General features: G+C 42.9%; 1 protein-coding gene across 3 annotated transcripts in view; it reads right to left on the bottom strand.

The window, feature by feature from the left end:
* Positions 1 to 233: 233 nt before the first annotated feature.
* Positions 234 to 27,405, bottom strand: part of LOC111868037 (glutathione-specific gamma-glutamylcyclotransferase 1) — a 37,555-nt gene continuing 10,383 nt past the window's right edge. Inside the window, exons 1-3 of one of the 3 annotated variants that reach the window (XM_033752906.1) lie at positions 20,698 to 20,863; positions 17,615 to 17,650; positions 234 to 2,217 (exon numbers count right to left, since the gene is read on the bottom strand). In XM_033752906.1, the coding sequence (XP_033608797.1) occupies positions 1,636 to 2,217; positions 17,615 to 17,650; positions 20,698 to 20,823 (744 nt within the window). In that variant the 5' untranslated portion in view covers positions 20,824 to 20,863 and the 3' untranslated portion in view covers positions 234 to 1,635. Of the gene's footprint in view, positions 2,218 to 17,614; positions 17,651 to 20,697; positions 20,864 to 27,405 lie in introns of those variants that run through there. The other 2 variants (XM_023858381.2, XR_002843449.2) reach the window with 2 other exon arrangements.

Here is a 27,405-nt window from a genome sequence, read left to right as displayed (position 1 = left end):
AAGATGTCATCCAACAAAAAAGCAAAAGACATCACAACAAAATCATAACTCACAAAAACCCACTCCTAAAGATGCTATCGACAAGAGTGGACAACAGACAACTCAAACGAAACTGGCCAATTGACCTGATTTGAATTATTGAGGATTTGCCGCTGGACGACTCCTCATCAAGTCATCTAAACAGCCATAATATAAGCTTATAGAATGTATATTCTGATTTATGATCAAACAAATAAATAAAAGAAAATATATTTCAGTATATTAAATACATCTTTGGTAATTTCAGTTACATTTGTAGCACTCTCCACTGAATCTTTCTGTCTTCAGATGTTCATTTCAACTCGGGTGCAGCATTTTTTTAATATCTATGACAGATAAGACACATGTGAGATTTGATGTTCTTACAATGGCAAGCATGATGATGGCTCTCACATAGGATGTTATATCTTGTAGTCTGGGAGCTAGGTATCTACTGACATTTTGGATGAACCTGATGCCTCCATCTGAGGATATTTATTGCCCTGAAGACAGAGGCAGGAGGTTTGTCTACAAAGCTGGTACCTTTCTGTCAGACTACATGGCTCACACCCCATAAAACAGTAATATTAAAATAAATCATACTTTATTCACATCAATGAAACAAGCAAATTCTTTGGTCCAACTGGAATATCAGCACAGTCAGTTTGCAGGACAAACACCAATGGGAGAAATCCTTATATTTCTTTACTGTGTGATTAAATCTGCAGCTTTATGGAAGAGTTTGCTCCGTTTATTTACATTTTCCAAATTTCTGCTTGAAAGTGAAAACCATGGAAGAAGCTCCATTAACTGCGTTATGCAGTTATTTTGTTACTTTATTAGTAGTAGTATATTCAATTTTATTTATTTCACATTCTGGATTGGAGGCGGTTCTCTGTTTTACAATCTAGAAGGAAACTTTACTTCTCAAGAATCATTATCATCAAGTTTCAACAAAGATTAAACTTTCCTTCCGTCTTTTTAGTGGACATTACTTGCATCTTCACAGATTCGTGTAAATGTGGTTCAGACTCATTGCATGAAGTTAATGAGAGTTTATATTTTGTGGTTTCTTTGGTGACATCCAACTCCCAGTTTTGATATGGCACAAACCTGAAACCCATAGTTTCTCGACACCCATCAGGCAAGACAGATGTGAGGAGGCAATGATGAGTCCACTGCCTGAGCCTGTATCCCCACAGGCACACCAATGAAAACAACTTCTTGGAATCAATCTTTGTAATCTTCTTTACATGAGTCCCATTCAACGGTGCCATGAAGCTGGTTCTGCTCATAAGGTTCATGATTACCTATATACATCACGAATATCAGATTTCCTTCAGCAAGATGTCCAGGCAAGTGAGCAGCTGAAGTCCTAGATAATACTCAAGAATGAGATCGACCTGCCAGGTTTTCAGTCTAGTATGTTCTAAACTTACTCATGCAGTAGGTATCAAGAATCATATTCCAGAATAATACAGCATTAAAAAGTCATCAGACAAAATTAATCAGAACTGACACATAGTGCCATCTTTGGTGATATTTGTCTCTATGTTTAATTATGACCTAAATTTGAAGGTCACGGAGTATTTTCCCGCAAGTATAGAAGGCAAAAAATCAAATATTGAGGCAACGGAGTTTCTTTGGGGGCACTCGTGAAGTGAATTGGAACGAGTCTGGTCTGACTGCAGGGTCACCGCCAATAGCATTGTTTTCATCGGCGTCTTCCAGTTCATGTGGGGGTGTTGCTGGAGGCGAAGCAGGCATCAGAGAGTCTCCCATCAGTGTCTTTAAGCACAGATTTTGTTCTTTTATCCTTGATCTCACCAGAAACTCCAGTGTGAACAAGTGTTCATCCACAGCTTCAGGCAAATACTCGTGCATGAAGCCTGCAAGACGCAGCAAGTACTCCACATTATGACCACTGGGCCCACTGCACTCTACAATCTGAGAAGCGATTTCTGTTAGAGGTGCGTCACCCAGCCACAATCTGTTGGATGGTGTCGCGACATAGAACAGTGCAGGGAATGATGTGGGTTGTGGGCCACTGGTGCTGTCGGAATCCAAACGATGTGCTAATTTATGTGGGAAGAAAGATGTTAGTTGCACGTGGTAGCCACCCAGTTGGCACTCTCTTGTGTCCAGGTATGGTAATGCCGCTTCGCCTCTGACTTCGAACGCCCGCCCCCACACTATACTCTGTAACAAAGACATATATTATGGATCAACTAAGTCTGGTAAAAAGGCCGCGCCATAGTTCAAGCGGTTAGTCGCTGGCTTCCCACCGCGGCGGCCCGGGTTCGATCCCGGGTCTGGTCAAGTGGGATTTGTGGTGGACAAAGTGGCGCTGAGGTAGGTTTTCTCCGAGTACTTCGGTTTCCCCTGCCAGTCTTTATTCCACCAATTGCTCCACAATCACCCTCACCTATCATCTGGGGCTGGTACAATAGGCCAGAAGTGGCCGCAGTACAAGGGACTTAGTCCCACCCCACTAGCAACAAAAGAAAAGTTTGGTAATAGGCGTCTTTTATTAATTATGTCAAAAGAATTGTCTGTGCTTATGAATGTTCATGAACTTCAACAACTACGCTACTTTGAATCGAACTGACAATTCATCTCATGTGGTCTGTGAATCAGTGTGTGCCGCTTTAAGGAAGTTCATAATCAGGCGGACATAAATTGCTGCGATAATTATTTAATATCTAAATAGCATAAAACCCTTTACAATTTTAACAAGAAACTGTTTAAAAGAGTGTTGTCTTCATGGATGTGAAGCAGTGAAGTTAATCAGAATGCACTTCCTCCCTCTTGAGGGTTCAAAAGTAAAGCCACCTGTTTCTTGCTGGATGTTCGTTTGGTTTGCTCTTTGGCACTGAAGGCGTATGCAATACGCTTCTCCAAAACGTTGGTATATGGAGTCAATCCCAGACGCTAGCACTGTTCACAGTCATTGTTGTCATAACCTCAAATATAACATATGACACATTAGACTTCAGAACTGAGTTTCACTGACCGGGGAACTATTTGACGCTGAAATTTCTAATATTGATGTTGAACTTATTTATCCCGCTGAAATCAGTGTCACAGATGAATAATCGCGACTTTTATCACTGGAGGGCGTGAAAGTGCGCGCGCATCGTCTCGGGTTTCTTAAGGATAACATGCAAGGTTCTCAAAGGTCCTGACCTCGTCCGAGGGTCACGTGCAGAAGTTCCACTGTGGTTTACCATGCAGTCCGATACACTCCGTTACACTCATTTTAACAGGGGTATACAAATCCGTATCTAAAAAAAAAGCAACTAAGTTTTTTTGAAATTTTGAAAACACACTTATTGTTCTACCCGTCATTTTCTATGGGTATTAACGTTTGTCTTTCATCGTAAGACTGAGGATGCTTCTGAACAGAGTATTGAGGAGAATATCCGGACCTACGAGGGAGGAAGTAAAACAAATATGGAAATTATTATACAAAGAAATCTTCAGAATCTGTATTCTTCACCAAGCAGATTCATTATTAGGACGATTCAATCAAGGAGGATATGAACGGCGGAACATTTTGCAGACATGGTGGCGATGAAAAATTCATACACAATTTTAATCAATAAATTTGAATTGGAGAGTAAACTTAGAAGACTTAGGGCTAGATTAAACGATACCTAAAATTTACATGAAAGGACTAGTGTATGAGGGGTGTAGAACAGATTCAACTGGCTCAAGACAGGGTATGATGACGGTCTCTTGTGAACATATTAATGAAGACAAGGAATTTCTTGTCCAACTGAGCGACTATTAGTTTCTCCAGAAGGACTCTATTCTGTGTTTATATCTGAATGTAATAAGACTCTTCATTATACACGTAGTTTTGTTAGAAACAGAATCATTAGATTTTATATGCGTATTGCAATCAATTGAAACATTTTCAGTTCACCGATACATTACATATATACAGTATATGTATATTTACTTACTCATGGAGCTGAGCCCTTCTGGAGGAGCCGCCAATTCTGCAGCTACTCAAGAATTTCCCAGCATTTTATGGAACCCGAAGGTATATGATAATTTACTAGCTTCAGAAACTGAAGGAAGGTACAGTCGGTGTGCTTATATTTCAAGGTCTTAAGCCACTTGCAACATCACAATTATAAATAAATAACATATGCTAAAGATATTCTTGAAATTCCATCGGGAATTAAGAAACCTTGATTTTCCTATCGATTTAAATCGATTTATTGTCCGCAATGGCCGATCACAGTGGCTGCGCGGTCTAAGGCGTGAACTGTTTTTGCCCGCTCAAACACTGGGATAGTGGGTTCGAATCCTACTTGATGCAAGGATGTTTGTTTGCGTTTATTCTTTGTTTGTGATGTCTTGTGTACAGGTAGCGGCCTAGCGACGGGCTGATCCCCCAGAAAAGGGCTGTAGAGTCAGCAATAAGAGATGTCTACTAGGAACAGTCCTCCCACAACGCTGGTCCTTGTAGCCGTTAGAGGCTGGGCAGATACATGCAGGAGCTCTGCAATCTTGCAGCCAGGCCGGGGGAATTTAGAACGAAGTTCAATTTTCTTTCGCTACAGCAGCACTGCATTGTAACAAATGAAAGAGCAGAGCATCACGTCAATTCGATTGTGATTTTCGTGACGTACATGGCTTCGATTTGGGAGAGAAAGGAGAATGAAGGAGAAAAGAGCATAAAAATGTATGAGAGATGAAAAGCGAAGAAGGAAGTAAAGGGAGGGGCGAAATGTAACGTGTAACCAGTTGATAATAGAGCAGCGTTGACATGACGTTTAAAAAGCTAAAATATGGATGAAGAATTATCCCATTGACACCATGAATGCACAATTGTGACGGCCATGTCAAGGTCGAGGAAGAAGGATGAGCATGAGAAGAAGGGAATTGTGTCTTACCGTGCCTTTAGTATCTGGACTACGTGTATGTAACATACAATGCTAGGATAACTGATGAAATGGTGAGGACATAGAAGGAAAAGGTCGTGGCCTAACCAAGATATTATCCCGGCAGCCTGGAGGGACTGAGGAAATCAACAGAAAAAACTCAAGGTAGCCGGTGTCCCGATTTGAACCGAGCATCTGCCCGAATACAGGGCTAGAGCCTTACTGCTAAGCCAACCTGCTCCTGATGTTTTGGACCTGAATAATTACTTACTTCTCCGAAGTTATATGTCCATCCAATCTTAATTTCCCTTGATTCAATTATGATAAAAACATATGTTCTCCGTTACGTAAGTCCCCCTTCTCCCCGCCAGTGCCCACTCAGATAAAATCGAATAATCAGTCAGAATATTCACAGAACGTTTACCCCTGACACTTTATTTTGTAACGCTCTTTACGTCCTTCCCCATTACTGCATAAAACTAAAGACTTGTCCCCTAGACAGTGTAGAATTGAAGCGGACTTACGCCATGTTGCAGGGCGGTCGACACTTTAGCCTGATTGTGCCTCAGAAGAAAATTCATTCAGGAATAAACAGTCCATAATTTTAACCAGCACCACCTGCTTTAACACTCCGAATCATAATGAAGAAGAGAAGAGAAGAGAAGAGAAGAGAAGAGAAGAGAAGAGAAGAGAAGAGAAGAGGACACTAATTCTTTTTGGGGGGAGGATGGAGGTGACGGCCTCCAGATATGGAGGGTAGCTACGAATATAATGAATAAGCAGTCATGGACAACCTGCAAGGGGTGGTCCTCCAACTTTGGGGCAGGTCGTGAGGCTAACAACTCCTCACCATAAACAAATAATTCTGTTACGAAATGTCACAACATGCCTGGGACTTGGACAGACTCTTTGGATAAACGACCCAAGCTAAGGACGGACTGGATTAGTCTGGCTCAGAACAGAGACCGGTGGTGGGCCCTTGTGAACACAGTGATGAGCATTCTGTTGTTGAGAAATTCTTGTGTAGATGCGCAACTGATGGCTTCTCAAGAAATTCTCATCTACATGGAGTTACAGAGAATTACTGGGGTTTTGGACTTTTTCCATCGTCCCGAATTTTAGGTAATAGAGGACACGATAGATCCAGTTTCCGAAACGTCGTGTCCACTATTACCTAAAATTCCAGACGATGGAAAAGTTCAAAACCCCAGTAATTCTGTGTGTCATTCACCATCGTCAGAACCCTTTAGAATCTACGCACATGGAGTTAGTTTGTTATATGACTGATATTTGGAAATTTTAAAATGAATTGAACATGAAAGCACTGTGCAACCCTGTAAGGGAATTTAAGGACATTTATTTTCGAGACAAATCGTTCAGAAATCGGAACAAAGCAACATGGCCGCGGGGAAACATATACGACCGACAGCGGAACGAGATGTGGCAGGTGTAATTTCAGACGTCTGAGCACTCGTGCGTCCCCAGCTGTAGCGAGCAGTGCGCCACCCTTTCTCCCGAGTGGCCGCCAAAACACATTTCTGACTCCTTGAAGCAGAGTCATTCTTACGAAGCTGGTAACTGTTTAGGTTCTCAAGATCTGACACGGCTTTTAATGAACCTGGAGATTTTTTAGTCTTTACAAAAGCCGGAAACTATCCTGAGTCAAACGGGTCACGTACATAAGCTCACATACCTCATAATCTCGTTTAATATTATCCTTCCCTCTGTGATGAAATCTCCAAACTTCTTTCTTCTTTTCGGATTATTTCGATTAAAACTCTATAGATATTATCTTTTCCCAGTGCGACCTACGGATTTAGCCTACTTTATCCTCCTTGATTTGATAATCCTAATATTATTTGGTAAAAAGTACGATACACAGTATAAAGTACTGGTAGTTAAATTTTCTCCAACTTTCTACGAATCCATTTATCTTACGCAAAATACAGTATCTTCCGAGTGGTCACAATATGTACCACATGCTTTAACATACTGAAAGTCAGCATTCTGCCCACAGAGTGTATTTGTGTGTTCCGTATGGTTCTCACAATAAACAGCGACTGTTTCCCTAAACCGCATTAACCGGTTGGGCTTGTAGCGGAGACGTAATATGTTTCCTGTGAGGTACGAACTGAGTTTATATATATCTGTGTGTTCCGTATGGTTCTCACAATAAACAGCGACTGTTTCCCTAAACAGCATTAACCGGTTGGGCTATGTAGCAGAGATGGAGGTGGTGTTGAATACCTACACCGTAGCCCTGCGAGAAGTAGGAAGCGACGAAAAGCGAGGACTCGAACCTGAGACAGTAAAATATTGTCGCGAATCTCACGGAAATCTGACCCGAGAATGACTGCGCTGGCGAGGACCAGCAGAAATTGTAAACGATAGACCCGTCCTCTCGTGAGAGAGAGCGCCCCACATCAACAAACCCGTAAATGTCTGACAGTAATAAAAATCTGGTCGTAAGCCTCAGATGGGCGCTTTATTCCAAGACAGACTGGTCTACTGATTGTCGGTTGTGACCTAAGACTCAGGCTCAGACTGAACCTCCAGGAGAAGGAGAGTGACCAATAGCAGTCAGACCCCTTCGGCCGTTAAAGAAAAGGCCCCATTTCAAAATACGTAAAAGTCGTGAAAAGGAAAATATGGTCATGGGTTCCGAAGGGACTCTAAACCAAGAATCACTGTGCTGGCGAGGGCCAGCAGCAATTTAACTGGCAGATCGGCCGATCAGTCTTCGAAGGATTGATGTGAGATACCAAGTTTCACACTCACACAGAACTAGACGAATGATAGTTCTCTTTGATTTAACCTTTATATTCTTACATAGGGGAGAAGACAAAAGCTTCTGAACTGATCGTGAGCAAGCATTCCCCGAGTTCAAGCTGATATTAATTTGTATAAAGAATTTTTATTTATTTCACAACAAGAAAGGTAACCTATTACTGTTACTCGAAGGCCAGAGGATGTCTCAATACCTCATCTGGCAAAGAATCAATACCAGGATCTCATCGAATATGACGCCACTCAACCGTGACGCTTGATGGGAGTTTCAGGATCAACTGAATAACTTGCCAAGAAACATCCACTCAGAGGTGAACCCTAGTATCGAAGCCAGGTCATGAGGAACTGCAAGACAGATAGTAATATCATAAGCCCATTCTCGCATTTTCAAAGGCGACGCATGCGCAAAAGCAATATTTTGGGACACGTAGTCGAACGGTGAATCTCTCGGATTCCCCTATTCTGGCACGTGCGGTGTTCATAAAGGCTACGTGGCACGTGGGTATACAGCTTGTTGTAAGCAAAATATTACAGGTTGTTATTAAAAGAAAAATTATTTCTATTTTATATTCATAAAGTTTTAGTGTTAGGTTTAGTACCACTGGCTTAGACTAGAGAACTGCACACTGTTCAACCTGTGTTGAAGTCTCATTTCTGTCTCAGAGTAGGAAGAGTGGAAACGAGAAGAGGGCTAATTCTGGTTGCACAACAAGTGTCACCCACACATCTGTGAACACACATATGTTGTCTATTATGATCCGTCTTCTGGTGAATAGACAGTACGAACACTGTATCACATAATTTCGCGAGGGTATGTATGATATGCTGTCCGCATTCGATGTTGTCGTATTCTTACACATTGATCTTTTTTCCAAGGAAAGCAACACACACACACATATCAGAATAAAGGTTGACAACACAGCATAAGAGTTGAGCAGTTTAACCGTTTTCAATCCGTGATATAAGGAAGTGTCTACTTAACCCTGGCGTCTGAAATTCATTTGAATAATACTTAAAATTCAATTACCACCTCACGGACAACACACTACATCTATATTACAAATACCAAACGAATAATTGTATTCAGGGAAATAACCTCTCTTTATTCTCAGACGCGTAAGGAACACGTAAAAGTAGGATAAAATTGTCCCTGTGCTTAATTAAACACTAGATAATGAAGACGTATGGGGGAGTGGGTATATAGATCCACGTATTCTTGATCTCTCCCCGGCCCTTTTAGAATCGTGGGAAAGAGCCCCCGGTATCCATTGGATAGGAGGTTGGGTGGGCCCCAGAACAGGTCTGGACGACGCGGAGAGGAGAAAGATCCTTCCTCTACCGAGACTCGAACTCCTAAGGAACACGTGAAGAATTAGAAACTTAAATATACTATGTAGGCAAATCCATTTATAAAACTCTTTCAAGGGTCGTTGGAATTGATGTTCTCGCAACAAAGAGTATGTCAAGCACAAAAACCAGAAGAAGCAGGCAAATCTTGGTAGACTTACTCTTCTTCCCTGAGGATGGAAGCGATATATTACTCCGAAACGTCGGGATCTATATGACCTACACGGCGTTAAAACTCAGAATTTAATTTAATTTAATTTAATTTAACTTAATTTAAAGGTCGGAACCGAGTTGCTATGTACAGAAGTGCACCTCGCTCACAACACGTCCTCGATTTATGTGGGTGGGTTCAGAAAGACGCGATATTTAATTTCGAGTAGCACGCACTGCTGAGCGCCAACAATGGGTAGTTCTGCGCGAGAAGTCTCTGTGTATCAGCTACAATTACAGTGTCATGGAGGTTGCGACGGAGCGGAGTTCTACCACGGGTATCAAGGACTTCCCACTATCCTTATCCAGGGCAGAACCTGCTCACAGCAGAAGCAGAAGGCACGTGAGTATGTCTGCGGGATAGCTCAGTCAGTACAGCGGCTGGTTATGGGCTGGATGGCCGAAGTGTCCCGGTATGGCCAAGAATTTTGTCTTCTCCAAATCGTCCAGACCGACCCTAGCGCCCACCCAGCTTCCTATCGATTGGATACTAGGGGCCCTTTATCCGGGGTAAAGCGGCCAAGACGTGAAGCTGACCACTCATCTCCAACAAGTGCCGAGGTCAAGAAAACGTGGACCCATATATCCACTCCCCTATACGCCTTCATTAAGTAGTGCGTAATTAGTTAAGCAAAGGGAAAACTTTGCCTTATTTTTTACAGGTTATTATTATTTTTTTCTTTGGCACTACAGCCCCAGTGGGCCTAGGCCTACCACCATGAACTCCGTTCACTTCGGCTTTTCTCAGTCTTACACATACGGTAGGACTCCTTGGGCGAGTGATCAGCTCGTCGCAAGGCCTCTACCTGTAGACAAACACAGAAAAACGCACACAAACATCCATACCCTGAGTGGGATTCGAACCCACGATCCCGGCTTCCGAGCGAGCGAAGACAGTGCATGCCTTAGACCGCTCGGCTACCGTGACCGGCACAGGTTATTATTATTAGTAGCTTAAAATATTCATAAAGAAATAGGATTAATTTGTGTGGACTGGATTCATCTGGCTCAAATTAGGGACCAGTGGCAATTCTTGTGATCAACTGAGCGACTGTTTGTTTTGTAACCGTTCAGAGAGAAATCACCAGCAGTTCCGTGGAGTAAGTTCTTTTTGTAGTAGTAAAGGTGTCCTTTCTTTTTCTTTGTCCTCATCTTCATTTCCGACCTCCTCTGTGGTCTAGCGGTCAGAGTGCCTGGCCACAGATCCAGAGGTCCCGGTTTCGATTCCCGGCGCTACAAGACTTTCTGAGAAGTAGTGGGTCTGGAACGGGGTCCACTTAGCCTCGTGATGATAATTGAGGAGCTATTTCTAGGAAATAGCGGCTCCGGTCTAGAAAACCGAAATTAACGACCATGGGGAACCGTTGCGCTGTCCACGCGACACCCTCTATCCGCTAAAGTTGGCACTAACTTCGCCGACAAGCGGAGGTCGCTCGGTCGGTATAGTTCGCTTGCGGACTAGAGCCAAGGAGTTTCTTTTTTCATCTTAATTACCATTTTCCTTTCTGCTTCATCCTACACTCCTATTCTCCTTCTTTTCTTAATATTCACTCCTCCCTTCTCATCATATTCTTCCTGGGGTCAAATTTCGACCCAGGGACGGCTTCCTGAGTTCCTTCAAATTGCCCAAGGAAACGCCGGAATAGCATTCAAATTCGGCCACGACCACTTCCTCCCAAATCCTTTACAATTCCTCATTAAGTAATCAATCTACCATTCGACGGTGGAAACTATAATCTGACTATTACGTGTCGCCAAATAAGCAATAAATAAACAAAAAGGTAAAACTGTCCCTGTGCTTAATTAAGCACTACACCATGAAGGTGTATACAGGAGCGGAGGTATAGCTTCACATTTCTTGATCTCGGCACTAGATGGAGATGAGTGGTCAGCTTCACGCCCCTGCCGCTTTACTCCCGGAGAGAGAGGCCCCGGTACCCATTGGATAGGAGGTTGGGTGGGCCTTAGAACCGGCCTTCACAGTATGGAGAAGAGAAAATCTTACACTACAGGGAACCAGATTCGGGCCGTCCAGCCTGCAGCTATATCGACTGAGCTATCCCGTCCTCTAAATAAATAAATAATGCAGTGCCCGTGCTGTCTAAGGCATGAAATTTCTTCACCCGCTCAAACACTGGAATCATGGGTTCGAATACCACTCGAGATATCGATGTTTGCGTTCCTTCTGTTTGTGTTGTCCTGTGTAGGTAGCGGCATTGCGACAGGGCTGATACCCCACCCAGGGATCCTATTATTAACAACAGTCATAACCCCCCCCCCTGTGGGTCCATGGCAGCAGCACTGAGCTGGCGTCCCGTTGTTGACCTAGGATGCTACTAACAAGCCTCACATCTGTGCTTTACTCGTCTACAATTGGACCTTGACGAACCCTAGTATGAATGTTAATAGGCTAACCCGCTAGACCTGGCCTTGGGCAGCATGAGAGTGGGACAGAGGTTAACAGCCTATGAATGTCATAATGGTTATAGGCACAGGATCGGACGCCCAGTGGGTGGGACAGCTGCTACTACTGAACATGATAAAGCGTCTGTTTCGAAGTGATGTCGAGAGATAAATTAATAGGCGCTCCATAGTATTGTGAGGAGCCGCGATAGCTCAGTCGGTATAGTGGCGGGATTCCATTCCCGGCAACGGCTAAATTTCTCTTTTTTTTTCACAGCGTCCAGACCGGTTCTGGGGCCCACCCAGCCTCCTATATAACGGGTACCGGGAGTCCTTTCCCCAAGGGTAAAGTGGCCGAGGCGTGAAGCTGACCACTTACCTCCTTACAGACGCAGGGAAACAAAGTCCGCCCAAACAAACAGCTGTTTTGAATTTCAGCCCTTCTGCTAGAACATATCTATCATCATAATCTCCATTACAGCCATCCATTTGTGTCCCACTGTGGCACGAACGTTACAAATAGTGAAATGCCTCTGTCTGTGATATAAGAAGGCAGGGGTGAAGCTGTCCCCGTGCGTAGTTAATTAAACACCACACCATGAAGACGTATTGGGGTTAGTGAAGGTATAGCTCCGCCATTATTAACCTCAGCTCTAGATGGAGGTGAGTGGTCAACTTCATGCACCGGCCGTTTCCCCTTCCCCTTGGCACTATAGCCCCAGTGGGCCTAGGCCTACCTCCATGAACTTCTCCGTTCACTTCGGTTTTTCTAGATCTTACACATTCGGTAGGACTCCTTGGGCGGGTGACCAGCTCGTCGCAAGGCCTCTACCTGTANGCCGTCCAGCCCCTATCCCGTCGCTATACCAACTGAGCTAGTCCGACTCACAATAATAATAATAATAATAATAATAATAATAATAATAATAACAACTATAATTAAGTCAATAACAAAATTCTTACTTTAGTTCCTGTGGTGGGCTGAGACTGAGTCCACTTTGTACGTCGGTCACTAATTGGCCTATTGTACCAGCCCCGGATGTTAGATGATGAGTGTGGAGCAGTCAGTGAAATGAGAGTTGGCAAGGGAAAGCGAAATACTTGGAGAAAACCTGTCTCAGTGCCATTTTGTTCAAATCCTCCATGACTGACATGAGCTCGAATCGGGTCCCCGAGGTAAGGAAGCCGGTGACTAACCGCCTGAGCTATGGCATGGCACATAATAATATTAACAATAATGATAATGGTGATAATGGCCATATGATGATGAAAATAATAAAGAAAAGCACAGGATAAACCGCTGTAATACAGAACACTGAAGGTATGACAATGTTAACCTGAACTAACAGCTTCAGATGTGATAAACGAAGGAGAGGTGATTATGTCTTAATTTACGCATTCGGGAAACATTCATTGGTCGTTCATCCCAAAGAGAGAGAGAATTCTGCTTTTTATAAGCGGCATGGTTTTGGCACAGATGCGTAAACAATTCTGAGTATGCGTTGGCTGCAAGCTAAACATAACGGAATTTCTTCCACAGCCCTCTAAATCTGCAAATCTATACACAGCCCGTAATCTCATTATCTAAAAATTAGACATTTAAGTCGCCACTGTTACACTTTGGCCTTAGTTCCTTTGCAATCTGAGACAAATAAAAGAATTGTAACAATTATCATAAATTATTTACTTTAAAAATTCAATACGCTCGTATAAACGTGACCTTTCACTCCACAAAAGACAAAACCGTACGAACCACCTTGATTTAACTTTCATAATCTCTGCGTTCTGTCAATAAATTGTACTTCCTTGTTTCATATGATTCTCAAGATAAAGAGCCGTTATTTCCTCAATAGCTTTAACCGACCGACATTTTTAACGGGTACATATGTTTCCTGTGAGGTACGAACTGAATATTTAAATACTATTCAGAAGCAGTCATTGTACCGTGTGGCGGCGGGATCGAATTCCTCCACCGTAGCCCTGCGAGGTGTAGGAGTCAAGGACAGGGAACCCTGTGCCTGGGGGTATAATTGGGCCACCCTTTTCTTTGGGGATATACACGTAAATACGGGGACCTGGCCCTCCAGGTTGGGGGAGTCTCAAATTTGAGGCAGTAAAATGTGGTCACGACACCCGCGAGAGTCTGACGTGAGAATGACTGCGCTGGCGAGGGCCAACGGCAATTGTAAACTATAAACCCATCCTCTTTTCAGATAGGATGTTACATAAGGACTACGAAAGCAAGTATTCAGTTGGAAAAAAAATGATGGTCATTAGTCTCAAGGGGCTTGTTGCCAAGATGAACTGATTGACTGTAAACCGCCAGTCGTAAAGTGACCCTAACTCTGACTCTGTAGGCTCCCACAACCTTCAGTCAGTAAAATGCAGTTACGAGTCCCATGGAACTCAGAACCAAGAATCGCTGTGCTGGCGAGGACCAGCAGCAATTGGGCAGTCAGTCATGTTTCAGAGGGTTGAGATATTAAACAAAATTATGAAACACGTAATTAATGAAAAGAAATAAAACTTGCGCGGCCGTTAACATCTTGCATCAATAAACAAATTCGTGCCTTTCACACCCAGGTTAATGGCCACTGCTCAGTTCCTGAATTGCTTCCATGCCGTCGGTGTGTTCTACCTCCCGCAATTTTCGTTCCCACTGTTCGTGTTCCAGAGGGTTCAACAACGTTCAGGACTTGCCCTTGTGGTAAAGGATCACGCCAGTTTCAAAGAGGAGAGTGGAACAGATTAACAACACGTGAAGGGTAGCACAATGGCCGGTCACTTACATAGAGGTCGCGCAAGGCCCGCTCGGGTGATTGTCGTGACGTAATCGCGGTGACAATAACGGAATCACAGTCATGCGTTTGGGGTTTAGCAATCGCAGCATGCTAGAGGATAAAGTAGGATAGGGCCATGCGCAGACAGAACTGGAATTTACCGGTCATGTTCCGGTCATGTTAGGAAGCGCAATGAATTTGCAATGAAAATTGTCATTAATGCTGCACAAATCACATGACACGTTCAGAAGTCAGTTGCACGTAGACTACTACTACTACTACTACTACTATTACTTATTATTTACTACTACTGCTACAACTACTACCACCACTACTACTACTACTTACTTACTTACTACTACTACTATCTTATGTCTATAAAGAACAATGTGTTTGTTTCTTTGTGTTCACACACTTCCACGCCGTTATAATTATTTCGGCCCGCCTCTGTGGTCTAGTGGTCAGAGTTCATGGCTACAGATCCACATGTCCCAGGTTCGATTCCCGGTGCTACCAGATTTTCTGCGAAAGCGTGGGTCTGGAGCGGGATCCACTCAGCCTGGAAAAGTAGCGGCTCCGGTCTACAAAACCGAAATTAACGGCCGTGGGGATCCGTTGAGCTGACCACGCGACACTCTCTACCCGCTAAAGTTGGCACTAACTTCGCCGCCGGCGCTAAGCGGCGGTCGCTCGGTCGGACTAAAGCCACGGATATTATTTTTGTTGTATATTTATTTCGACCCAATTTGGCATGATGCTAGAGGACCGCACTGAGAAGGTTTTAGACTAATGAAAACAACTTTCAAAGTTTTCTAACCCCCCAAAACCCTTTTATGTTCATTACTTGAGTACAATTCATCCTAGCCCACTCAATTCTCTCATTGCGACGGCCTGTGTTTAGAGAACATATCTCTCATTCTCCTGTGTAGCTATCTGTTATAATTGTTTAAATATCTAATTTAATTTCAAAAACACACAATTTCAAAAAATCGCAAAAATACCAGGAGTTACATTTCAGTCCTATTATTTTAGGTCGATATCATTAAGATCGATATTACAACTTTTCAATGTATAACACCTCCTAATTAAACGTGTTCATTACGTTTTTGCATCGCCCGGTAGCTCAGTTAACAACATTCTGCTAGTCACTCAGTATGTGAAGAAAACCGTCGTATGTTTTGAAAGCGCCCTCTCTGACGAAAGGGCGGTTGTGGTTTGACCTGCCTTCAGAGCTTAGGGAGACCCGAATAGAGATCACTGCCTTCAAGGGTTTCAGTACTGTCCTCTGTCTTTTAAGAAGTCGTTGCCATGCATATGCCTTTGTCCGAAATCAGTTGCAACGATAATTCTTTGCGCGGGAACAGTGTTTACCTAACAACGGGTCCCTCTGTCGACTGCTTAACCCAGGAAATGTGTTTACGGAGCCGTTGCCTAGCTATACACGTTCCATTACGTTGTGAGATATAGTGACAGCCACAAGTGGTCATTTGGCACAATATAATTCATTGGTATGGATTTTGCAACTGACCTAATCCTTCCAGCCGCAATATGGCCCTGGGGTCGAGTAAGCTTCTAACAGAAATGAGTACCAGGAATCTTCCTGGGAGTAAAGCGCGGCCAGCGCTTAAGGCTGACAATCTCACCGCCATCCGTGAGCCGACTGTCTAAAAGATATGGGAGCCTCGACGTCTCACAACCCTATGGGCTTCCACGGCCTGTTACAGGGATAGGTTTACATTTTTAACATGAACTCAGTACACTTTGTTTTACAGATTGGGGTACACGTCAGAGATTATGTCATCTTTCATTAACGATCGAAAGTGATTAAAGTTTTCCCGTCTTTATCCCTTGCTTTGATAGCGTGTAACTTTTCTAAAGGCAGCATTCCATTCCTGTCAAGTCGTCCCAATTACACGTCACTTCTTACACAGCCTGGCCTGCACAGACTAAGGGGAATCACGAAGCGCGTTGCATCGCTCTAGATAGATCGAAATATTTCACACTTCTTTTCGCAAAAAATTGTGCAAGATAACCTCGAGGATAGATACTCACTGAACAAGCACATGCATCCAACACAAGGTGACCTACTTCACATTTTTCGTTTACTGACTACCACAGTTGCCAGTAGGGACGAGAATTGTATCCGCCAATATACACCAGCACGACGAAATTTACATATTCCATAATCGTACAGAAATTTCGTCATGTATTACCTTTATTAAGTATGAATTTATTCTATATAATATTCAACAACTTAGTGCGTACCTCAAGGGAAAAATATTGTGTTCTAAGGAAGAAGACCGAAATTCGGGTGGGGGGGGGCATGGTTCCCCAGGCCTGCGAATATTGCTGCCTGATTCATCCTGGTTTCTTGCCTTGCTACTTCATCAACCCTGAAGATGGAGGCGACATGTTCCTATAAAATGTAGGCTGACTTTCAATGGACTACGTGATGTTATATCCCACAACAGAGAACTATTTCAGTAACTTGTTGGGTGTAGAGAGCGCCACTTTTGAGAAATTTCATACGATTGTATTTAATCACTGGGAATACCCCGAGAAGATATAAGCCCACTTTTCAATTCCTGTGAGTTTTAAGCATATTATTTCCAACGTTTTTAATTGACGAGAAATTCCGTTCTAAAACCGCAAAGCAGTTTGTATGATGCAAGAAAGCAAATATACGTTTCAAAGATCCAAAATTTTGTTTTAAATACCTTGTGATCTTCTGACCCCGTGAAGTGCGCGTATGTGTTTGTGAACCATTCAAGCTTCAAGAGATATGAGGAGTACACAAAACGTTTTGTCCATAAATACGGCCCTACATTTTAAGAATTAAAGGCATCTATCAATGGCTCTACAGCCTTTGTTGGTCCTTGGCCGTTGCTTTTTTTTTTTTTCAGTTTCTTGAGCCTTTACACAGTCGATAAAACTCAGTGGACGGGGGTTCAGCCCGTGGCATGGCCGCTACCTACACACAGTAAAACACGAACACAGAATAAAAGCACACAGACATCCATGCCTCGATTGGTTTTCGAACCCACGATTCCAGTGTTTGCCTTAGACTGGGCGGCCACTATGATCGGCAATTATAGGAATTATTCTCAGTAATAAAAAATAATGAACACCATGTATTTTGAAAAGTTAAATTAAACTAACCATGAACATACTTACTTCTTTATCTTCAACCAACGTTGCCACACGACCAGGCTGTAAAAAAAAAAAAGCAAAGAAAATGAATGATAATAAATAATGTGATTTTATTCTTATTATTACATTTCAATGTAGGACTTTGCCTGGGGTTTATATCTGCTTTGTAAAAAAAAAAAAAGATGGCGCTACTGCGTTGATCACGCGGTCAACATGTGGCACTACTCTTAACATATATATACAGAGTGTCGCGAAAACTGCGAGAACCTCGTGCGAACCAGGCCTGTAAAATACGCGTATGAACGTTCAATGGCGAGGGATGTGGGCATCAAGAGGGGCAGAATGACTACATCTGCGGAGCGTTGCTGGGACGAATAAGGGAGAAGCACTTGTCGATTCTCTGGAAAGCGTATGAAAATAATAGCATGAAACAAAGGAACTGAGAAACGAAGAAAGAATAATAAAAAGAAAGAAAGAGAAGAAAAAGAGGAGATGAAATAATGGGAAAACGAAATTAAAGTAGTAAGCGAGATAAAAGAATAAAAGACAAAAGAAGAAAAGTACTAAAATTAAGGAAATGGTGACAGACAAAAAAACAAGGTTTATAACGGCCGTCTTGACGCTTTCAGTGCTGGGCTTCTTGATAACTTAACATAAAGCAATGCCAAAGGACGCTTATATATACGGGGGAGAGAGAGTAAATGGGTCATAAATGGATGTAAAACATGTGATTTTCGAAACTGGGAAAAACATTTATTTCTCGACATACCCTCCACCAACACTGATACTCTTGTCCCATCGCTTTATCAGCGCGTCGAAACCCGCAGCGCAGAAGTCCTTTGACTGTTGTATCAGCCACTTCCGCATCTGTTTTGGCATCGTCGTCGGTTTTCGGACGTCCTGGAGAAAGTTTCTCGACCACTTTAAGCGAAAAATACGTCCAACCATAAACAAACAAGATTTATTTATATGTATCCTTTGTATTAAGTCTTTTTGCCCACAAAAAGCGCACAACAGAACTTTGCTCTTCGGAAGTACACTCCTCAAGCACAGCAGCCATTTTGACTACTAAAACCAGCATCTGAACATATGCATGTGCGTCTGCTACCTACACTGTCATGAAGTTGGACTGTGCTACTACCTAGTAATGCACATAACAAAAATTAATGAGTCCACTACGGCTGTTTTAATTTACATTTGTGACCTATTTCCTGACTCTCCTAGCTATATACGTAAGTGTATAGAGTGTCCGGATGAAAGGTATCCAAAATAAAATCATTATTTCTCAGAAAGAATTTTTTTCCCCCTTGGCACTACAGCCCCATTGGGCCTAGGCCTGCCTCCATGAACTTCTCCGTTCACTTCGGTTTCTCTCGATCTTACATATTCGGTAGGACTCCTTGGGCGCGTGATCAGCTCGTCGCAAGGCCTCTACCTGTACACAAACACAGAAAAACGCACACACAAACTAAACATCCATGCCCTGAGTTGGATTCGAACCCACGATCCCGGTTTCCAAGCGAGCGAAGACAGTACATGCACAGAAAGAATTTATTATACACATTAATGGGTCACACCAATACAAAGGGAAACTATCGGAGTTTTTTCTGCGTATATAACTTTCTCAATACATTTAAGTGTGAGCTCCCTTGGTGGCACGAGAAATATCCAGGCTTGAAGCATGTTTGGTGTTACCGTAGCCACAGGGTCCCTTATGCGGGCTTTCGGGTGTTGGAAGTTCGTTGGTCTTAACCTGGTAGACAAAACTCCACTGTGGTTATACACGTATCTGACGACCTATAAGGCCAAGCAATTGGTTCATTTCTGCCGATCCATCTCCTAGCCATCTATCTGTCCTAACATGATGGCAGAAATGTGGCGGCGCTTGCACGTAAGCCGGGCATAAAAAAAAAAACTTTCAGTTTTCCTTTCCATTGACATAAACCGGACACGTGTATGACAATTAGTTTCCGAGATATACATTTTCTATTTTGGATACCTTTCATCCGGACACCCTGTACATATGCATACATCTGTAAGGCAACTTAATCTTTGTATTCTCTCCTAAGGTAAACTAATCATATATAAACTAACTTAGCCAAACCTAACATAATCCTACCTGACATAACACAGCCTAACGAACGTAATGTCAACATAGCGCAATCTGTCTTCACATAACCTAACACGTCAGAGGATGTAAATATACATTTGCACGACGTAAACTGCCAATGCCGAAAGTGAGAATTACATATTTTGAAATCCTAACAGAAACAGAAACCAACTAAAGCTTGAGCACACTGTGTTGGATAAGATGGGCGGGTCATGATGCACGCACTGAAAAGATGAGAAATGCGTACAGACCTTTACTTGAAGTAAATGAGATCATAATATTGTGACATGACGCCCAAAATCTGGAATAGTAAAGTCAGACAAGATGTTCATTGCTAGACAACGACTCGGTAAACACATTCCCGCGTCAACGAATGTGCAAGCAACACTCAAATAACTTCCACTGCTGTGCAATGGCGCTGTAAACACGCTGTATTTCCTGCGGGTTTCGTGAAAAATGGTTATAAACAAGAATTCAGTTCAAAAGAACTGAGTCGAATTTCGAGACGCCAGCCTGCCTTGAAGCAGAGGAATTGAATTGAGTCGAGTCTTCGGAGTTGGCAGTTGCAGAATAATGGCAAGAAAGGACTCTTTCCCCGGGGGTAAAGCGGACGGGGCGTGAAGCTGAACACTCACCTCCAATTAGTGCCGAGGTCAAGAAAACGTAGGTCTATATATAGACTCCCCTATACGTCTTTATGGCGTAGTGTTTACTTAGTTAAATATAGAGGCAACTTTACCCTACATTTTTAATTCACAGTGAGACTATTATAAATCCGTTGCCAGGATACGACAAGATAAGCCTAAGTACCCTAGTGTGTGTGTAACGGTGAACTGTAAAGTGCGTAGTTCAGCGATAGCGCTGTGTTGCCTCTAGTTCCGAGTTGTGTGAAGAAGGTCTCAATAAATCCAATCATCCAACCCAAAGACTGTCTTATAAGTTAGAACAAGCCTCTAAATCGTGACAATATTAAAATATGAGAACGTGGCTATCTTACCTTGTCCGGAGAAATGATCCAGAGGTGAGTATTTTGAATATGATAATGCTCTGTTAGGTTTCGAAAAATGGGAGAATACTCTTGACCAACTGAGCGGTTGTTAGCTTCTAAAGGACTCTGTCCCATAGAAATATATTTATAGAGAAAACATATATACGAATGGCGACAAACACAGAGTTAAAGTGTCTGACGTGTCCTAAAAAGGAAAACTGGCAAACACGACTTTACGAGTATGTCTGCACTCGCAGGTTAGCCAAATTCTGCGCGTATTTGCGAAGGGCTATATATGAACCCTGGACATATGCCCATTCACACGCGGGTAAGTCTGCCAAGGCCGCAGACAAAAGGTTCGTTTAAGAACGAATCCCCAAGGTGGCGATTGGAACATATGGAACTCCCACGAGAACAGAAATCTACTTTCAGTATTCGCGTCTCCGTTTAGATTTCGCCATTTTGTGGCAATATATTCCAGTCTTTAAAGTACAGTGTTTAATTCGTAATCATCTGTTCTAATTTTACAGAAGTCTCACTTTTTATTCACAGAGTGTCCGTGTGTGTATATAATGAAGAGATTCATATCTTGTACCCCTCGCCAAGTATAATTACAATAAGGAATCAAGGAGAATGGAATGGGAAGTGCATGTAGCACGAATTGGAAAGCAGAGGAACGCATAAATGAATTTGGTGGAAAAATCAGAAGGAAAGAGACTACTAGGAAGGACTAGAGGTAGGTGGGAGGATAATATTAAAATGAATCTTAGAGGGGATGGGGTGGTGTGGACTGGATTGATCTGCCTCAACATAGGGGCCAGAGGAGGACTCTTGTGAACTTGGTAATGAATCTTTGGCTTTCTACAATTTTGTGAATTCTTGAGAAGCTGAGCGACTGGTGACTTGTCATAAAGGACTCAGCTCCATGGAGCTAGTCAGTTAGTTAGTTTTACATTATTCACAGAACGGACAGCGGTTATTTCCCACAACTGCACCAGCTGACTAATCACAGCACGGAAGCTGTCCAGTGCCATCTGTGAGGTAGGATACGAATTAAACATTACCTACATGAATTTCAGACTTCATATCACTCCGATATTTCACAAGGAATGCATAGGGACTACTTCAGTATTTGAATCGATAATTTTAACTTAAATAAAAGTGAAATTAAGAGTACTGACAACATGAGACATCATTGAGGGTTTCGACGTAACAGAACAACTACTGATCAGATTTCTTTGCATTGTAAGATACTGCAGAAAAAAATGTGATTAAAATGAGACAGTATTCTTAAACTTCAAGAAAGCCTATGTTCAGTTAGGAGGAAAGTATTGTATAATATTCTCATGAGTTTGGGATACCCATGAAACTAGTTAGGCTAGTTATAATACGTTTATATGAAACACATAGAAACCTCATATCGGTAAATATTTGTCTGATAGTTTTCCTATCCAGAATGGTTTACCAACAAGGAGATGCTTTATCGCCACTCCTTTTCAACTTTGCTTTAGAATATGCCATTGGGTAGGTCCAGGAAAACCAGGTGGGACTGAAATTAAATGGGGCAGCTGTTGGTCTATGATGATCATGTGAATCTACTGGGTGATAATATAGATTCCATAAAGAGAAACACACAAACCTCAATTGATGCTAGTAAGAAGGTTGGTCGGCCGGGCCATAGCTCAAGCGGTTAGTCGCTGGCTTCCCAACGTGGTGGCCCGGGTTCGATCCCGGGTCTGGTCAAGTGGGATTTGTGATGGACAAAGTGGCGCTTGGGCAGGTTTTCTCCGAGTACTTCGGTTTCCCCTGCCAATCTTCATTCCACCACTTGCTCCACAATCACCCTCACCTATTATGTGGGGCTGGTACAATAGGCTAGAAGTGACCGCAGTACAAGGGACTTAGTCCCACCCCACTAGCAATAAAAAAAAGGAGGTTAGTCTAGAAGTAAACACAGAGAAAACTGAGTGTTTGTATGTGTTGATATCTCGTCACCAAAATGCAGGGCAAAATTATAACATAAAGTCAGGAAACAGATGTTTTGAATAAGTGGCACAGTTCAGATGTCTGGGAACGACTATAACAAATCAAAACCTTATCTAGGAGGAAATTAAGAGGCGATTGAATTTGCGTAATGCTTGCTACCATTCATTCCAGAACCTTCTGCCTTCTCATCTGTTGTCTATAAACACAAAATTTAAAATTACAAAACTATAATTTTGCTTGTGGTTCCATCTGAGTGTGAAACTACGAAACTTGGTCTCTGACACTAAGAGAGAGACATAGACTGAGGGTGTTTGAGAACAGGGTGTTGAGATTTGGACCGAAGAGGGATGAAGTGACGGGAGGTTGGAGAAAACTGCATAATGAGGAGCTTCATAACTTGTACTCTTCTCCAAGTATTATTAAAATGATCAAGTCAAGGTGACTGAGATTAACAGGGCATGTAGCACGCATAATGGTGAATAGAAATGCCTACAGGGTTTTGGTGGGAAATCCAGAAAGAAACATACAGCCAGGAAGACTAAACCCTAAGTGGGTTGATAATATTAAAACGGATCTTAGAGATATGGAATGGGGTGGTATGGACTGGATTGATGTAGCTCAGGAAAAGAGCCAGTGGAGGACTCTTGTGAACGCGGTAACGAATTTTCTGCTTTCATAAAATTGTGGGTAGTTCTTGAGCAGCTGCACAACTCAAGGCCTCAGCTCTATGGAGTTAGCTAGGTAGCAACATTTGGGATCTGAGATGTTCACGGCGCTTACTCTTAAGACGATGGTCTTCTGAAATGTGATGCCATATATATTGGTAGGTAGGTACCAAAGTTATGGTAAAATCTGATGCCCCGCCTTCAGTGCTGTACATTCATGAGTTTCCTCCGTAAATTTTATACCTACCTACGGCGTTTCACAACCAGGCCTCCTTTGCCTCACTAAGATAGACCCCGTTACCATCGGCCATGAACCTGGGTGGGCACCAGACTCTTTGGAAGCGGAAGAGGAAAGATAAATCTTTGCCCCTGCCGAAAACCGAAACCGAATTCAATTCTTCATTTATTTCAGCGCTTACTTAACAGCCCAAAAGTCAATTACAAGCAAGCAAGAATAAACCGATAAACAAAGGTCAAAAGAAGGCGATAATATTAATAATACTTAAAAGTAAAATTGTCCCTCTGCCTAGATATTTAAGCACCAAGCTATGAAGGCATATGTGGGAGTGGAGGTATAGCGCCACAATTTTTGGCCCCAAAACTATACGGAGATATCTACCCTACCTACCACTCGGCGCTACAGCCCTGGGTGGGCCTTGGCCTCCACAACCAATGCGTGCTGCCATAGGAAGGTACCCACGCATGATGACCTAAGGCTGGCTGTTAGGTTTCTGAACAAATATCTTTTTACAGGATGAGGTTGTTAGCCTCATGTCCAACCCCCAACCTGGAGGTCTAGGACAGTCTTGACTGTACCCTCTGACCTTTCCGACATGGGTGACACTACCATTAGTTAAACTACCGCCGGCATAGCTCTCCAGGTCACAGAGTCACGCAAACCTCAGCACCACGACAAGGTGGAGACAGTTTTTTTTTGGGGGGGGGGCTGTACTGCGGTATTGGTAGTAATAATAGCAATAATAATAATTTTGTCTGAATTATGAATGACATGGGCAAGTGTGTAGACCTTGCCTGTCACACGTCACGATGGCTTGCCAATTTACGTATATAGTCCTGCTGTGAGATCCAGGCACCAAAGTCATTGCCTTGAAACGATTCGAAGGCTTAAAAACCATACAAATTAATGGACAAATATTTAGAAGTTTAGCGTCATTTTTATTTCAAGTCTGCATTTAGTTCCATATTTAGCCGCTCTCATTGCGCCCTTTCAGAATACCGTACAAACGAGTGCATGCGAACTGAAATAAATGGCCAATTAAATATTTATTGTTCGGTTTCCAAGTTAAAAGGAGCCAATATCTGGGACGACGAATGTTAGCCATTAAATAAACATACAAAGTATTCAGAGAAGTATGCCACCAGAAGAGTATCTGTTTCACATTTCCTCGATTACGGTACAGAAATCGATATACCATCGCTGTGACCTACCTCTGATCACGTAGCGATCTGTGGTAATGCTTGGGAACTGATTCCTTTTTGTTAATCTTACATATGGTTTACGCCGGGACAGCTCAGTCAGTATAGTGACTAAGCTATGGGCTGGAAAATGCATATCGTACACACCTAGCTAATAGGCAACGTGAGATGTTTCCCCGGGAGTAAAGTGGCCGGAGCGTTAAGCTGATCACGCAACTTTGGGTTGTGCCCAGATTACGAAGGCAGTCACGAGGCACCTGATGAGAGACTGGAATATGTTTCTGTGTTCCCTGTGCTGCCACATATTTGTTATAAGTTTCGTTATTTGTCCAGTTTGCGTGCCTTGATGTTGAATACACGGTAGCCAGAGAGGGTTCGTCTCTGTCAAATCAGGAGATAGACAGAGAAACAGGCAGGCAGATTAGTCAAAAGACATATGTGCCTTCAGACCAGGCCCTGGGGCTCTATATGAAGCGGAGCTATGTCAAGAAGAACGGGGCAGTGTCTGCAGCTACACTGACGAAGAGAGGAGGAAGGATGACGCACTGTAACTACAATCCTCTTATAATCCATACACATCCTAAAATCCTCAGCGCATTCAGCGGAGTCGGTCAGATCCACTATGCATACTACTGAGAATGGCCAAGTTTAAATCATGGAGGGTAGAAATATAGATAGATAGATAGATAGATAGATAGATAGATAGATGATTGGATAGACAGAGATATAGAGAGATAGATAGATAGGTGAATGGATAGACAGACAGACAGATAGATAGATAGACAGACAGATAGGCAGGCAGATAGAAAGATAAATAGATAGATAGATAGATATGAAAAGAACGACTGGGGAGAATAAGCATGCGGATATGAGAAGCGACAGTTTCATACAGAATTCCTTCGAGAGAAATCTCTGATACGAATGAAACACAATGTGTGTAGAAAGCAACAGTGGTGTCTGTTGTCGAGACCTCGAAGTGCAGCGCGCAAGAGAGAACACAGGGACATCTTCCTGTTTCAGAGTTGAGGTTAAGTATACAGACAGGCAGCCAGCAGTAAACGAGCAAGATGGCTGGTACAGTATGTAATCAGACTTTCCTCCATTCCGCCAATTTATCTTGATGAAACGACCTTCATTACACGATCATTTCCCATGTAAGTTCCATCTACTGTGGCAATGAGGTTGCGTCATCGTCAGACAGTGACGTAGACCGTTACGTCATCATTAGAGAGTGACTAGGTTGTATCTTAACACACTCCGGGCATTCATACGCGGGTGGGAAATTCAAACGAAGTTACACAGGATTTTCCTTCCGTACAGAGGTCTAAACCAGTTATGATGCATCCTGATTCATAGAACAGATGGACCGTAGCAATAATCCTGTGTTAACTGCCTGAGGATGTTGTTAAGATATAACATGGCCGTGCCATAGCTCAAGCGGTTAGTTGCTGGCTTCTCATCGCGGCTGCCCGGGTTCGATCCAGGGTCTGATCAAGTGGGATTTGTGGTGGACAAAGTGGCGCTGGGGCAGGTTTTCTCCGAGTACTTCGGTTTCCCCTGACAATCTTCATTCCACCAATTTCTCCACAATCACCCTCACCTGTCATCTGGGGCTGGTACAATAGGCCAGAAGTGGCCGCAGTACAAGGGACTTAGTCCCACCCCACTAGCAATAAAAAAAATAAGATGTAACACCCCCAGCTTTGTCAGTGTTAATAATTTCTCTGCATACAATAAAATCTTCCCCTGTGGCAGTATGTTAGGATACCTCTACCGTAGCCCTGCAAGTCGTAGAAACCGATGAAAAGGGAGCCCGGCGCTTTGGGTATAACTGGGCCACCCTGTCACTGGAGGACAAATACAGGGACTTGGTCCTCCAGGTTTGGGGGTTGGATGGAAGGCTTGCTCCTAAATTCAATGTGTCTTTTAATGTATGTACTCAAATGTGAACAGAATTTTTTTCATTTTCCACATATCGCTCAGAATTATCCGACAACCGCCTTAACTGTAACCGGATTGGCGAGGGTTTACTGTAGATGCAAACCGAATTCAGAAGAATTCTAGAGTTATGCCGTTTTTGCACCTAACACTTGAGTTAACCCGCTCAGATTATTGGAGTGTGACGATCAGAAGTTGCGTTTCCGTTCTCGGAGTAGTAGACAGGAGCAGATTCAATCAGGTCAGCAACGTCAAGCGTGTCCGTCCGTAACTGGAAATTCACTTCTCAAGGTACGGCCAGCGATTGCTTTAGCATACAAACTGTAGTGACTGACCCCTCTTAACGGAACTTGCTATTTAAGTCCCTGTGCTCAGTTTATTAAGCACCACGCCGTGAAAACCTACTGGGCAGTACCTCGCCATTAGATGGAAGTGAGCGGTCAGCTTCACGCCCCTGCTGCTTTACCCGTAGGCAAAGAAACCCTACATACCAATTGGATATTAGACTGGATGAGCCCTAGAGCCGGTTTGGACGTTGTGCAGTTAAGAAATATTTCTCGTTCCTGTTGGGAATCGAATCCCGCCCATCCAAGCCGTCAATGTATCGACTGAGCTATCCCGGCGCATATATTTCCAAACTAACCTCTATTTTCTACTGTTGAAACGACAAGATTATTTAAAGAATATTAAC

The sequence above is a fragment of the Cryptotermes secundus genome, unplaced genomic scaffold, assembly GCF_002891405.2.
Source record: "Cryptotermes secundus unplaced genomic scaffold, Csec_1.0 scaffold635, whole genome shotgun sequence".
Taxonomy (NCBI): domain Eukaryota; kingdom Metazoa; phylum Arthropoda; class Insecta; order Blattodea; family Kalotermitidae; genus Cryptotermes; species Cryptotermes secundus.
Note: the sequence above shows the minus strand (reverse complement) of the source record. Positions and strands in the feature narration are given on the sequence as shown.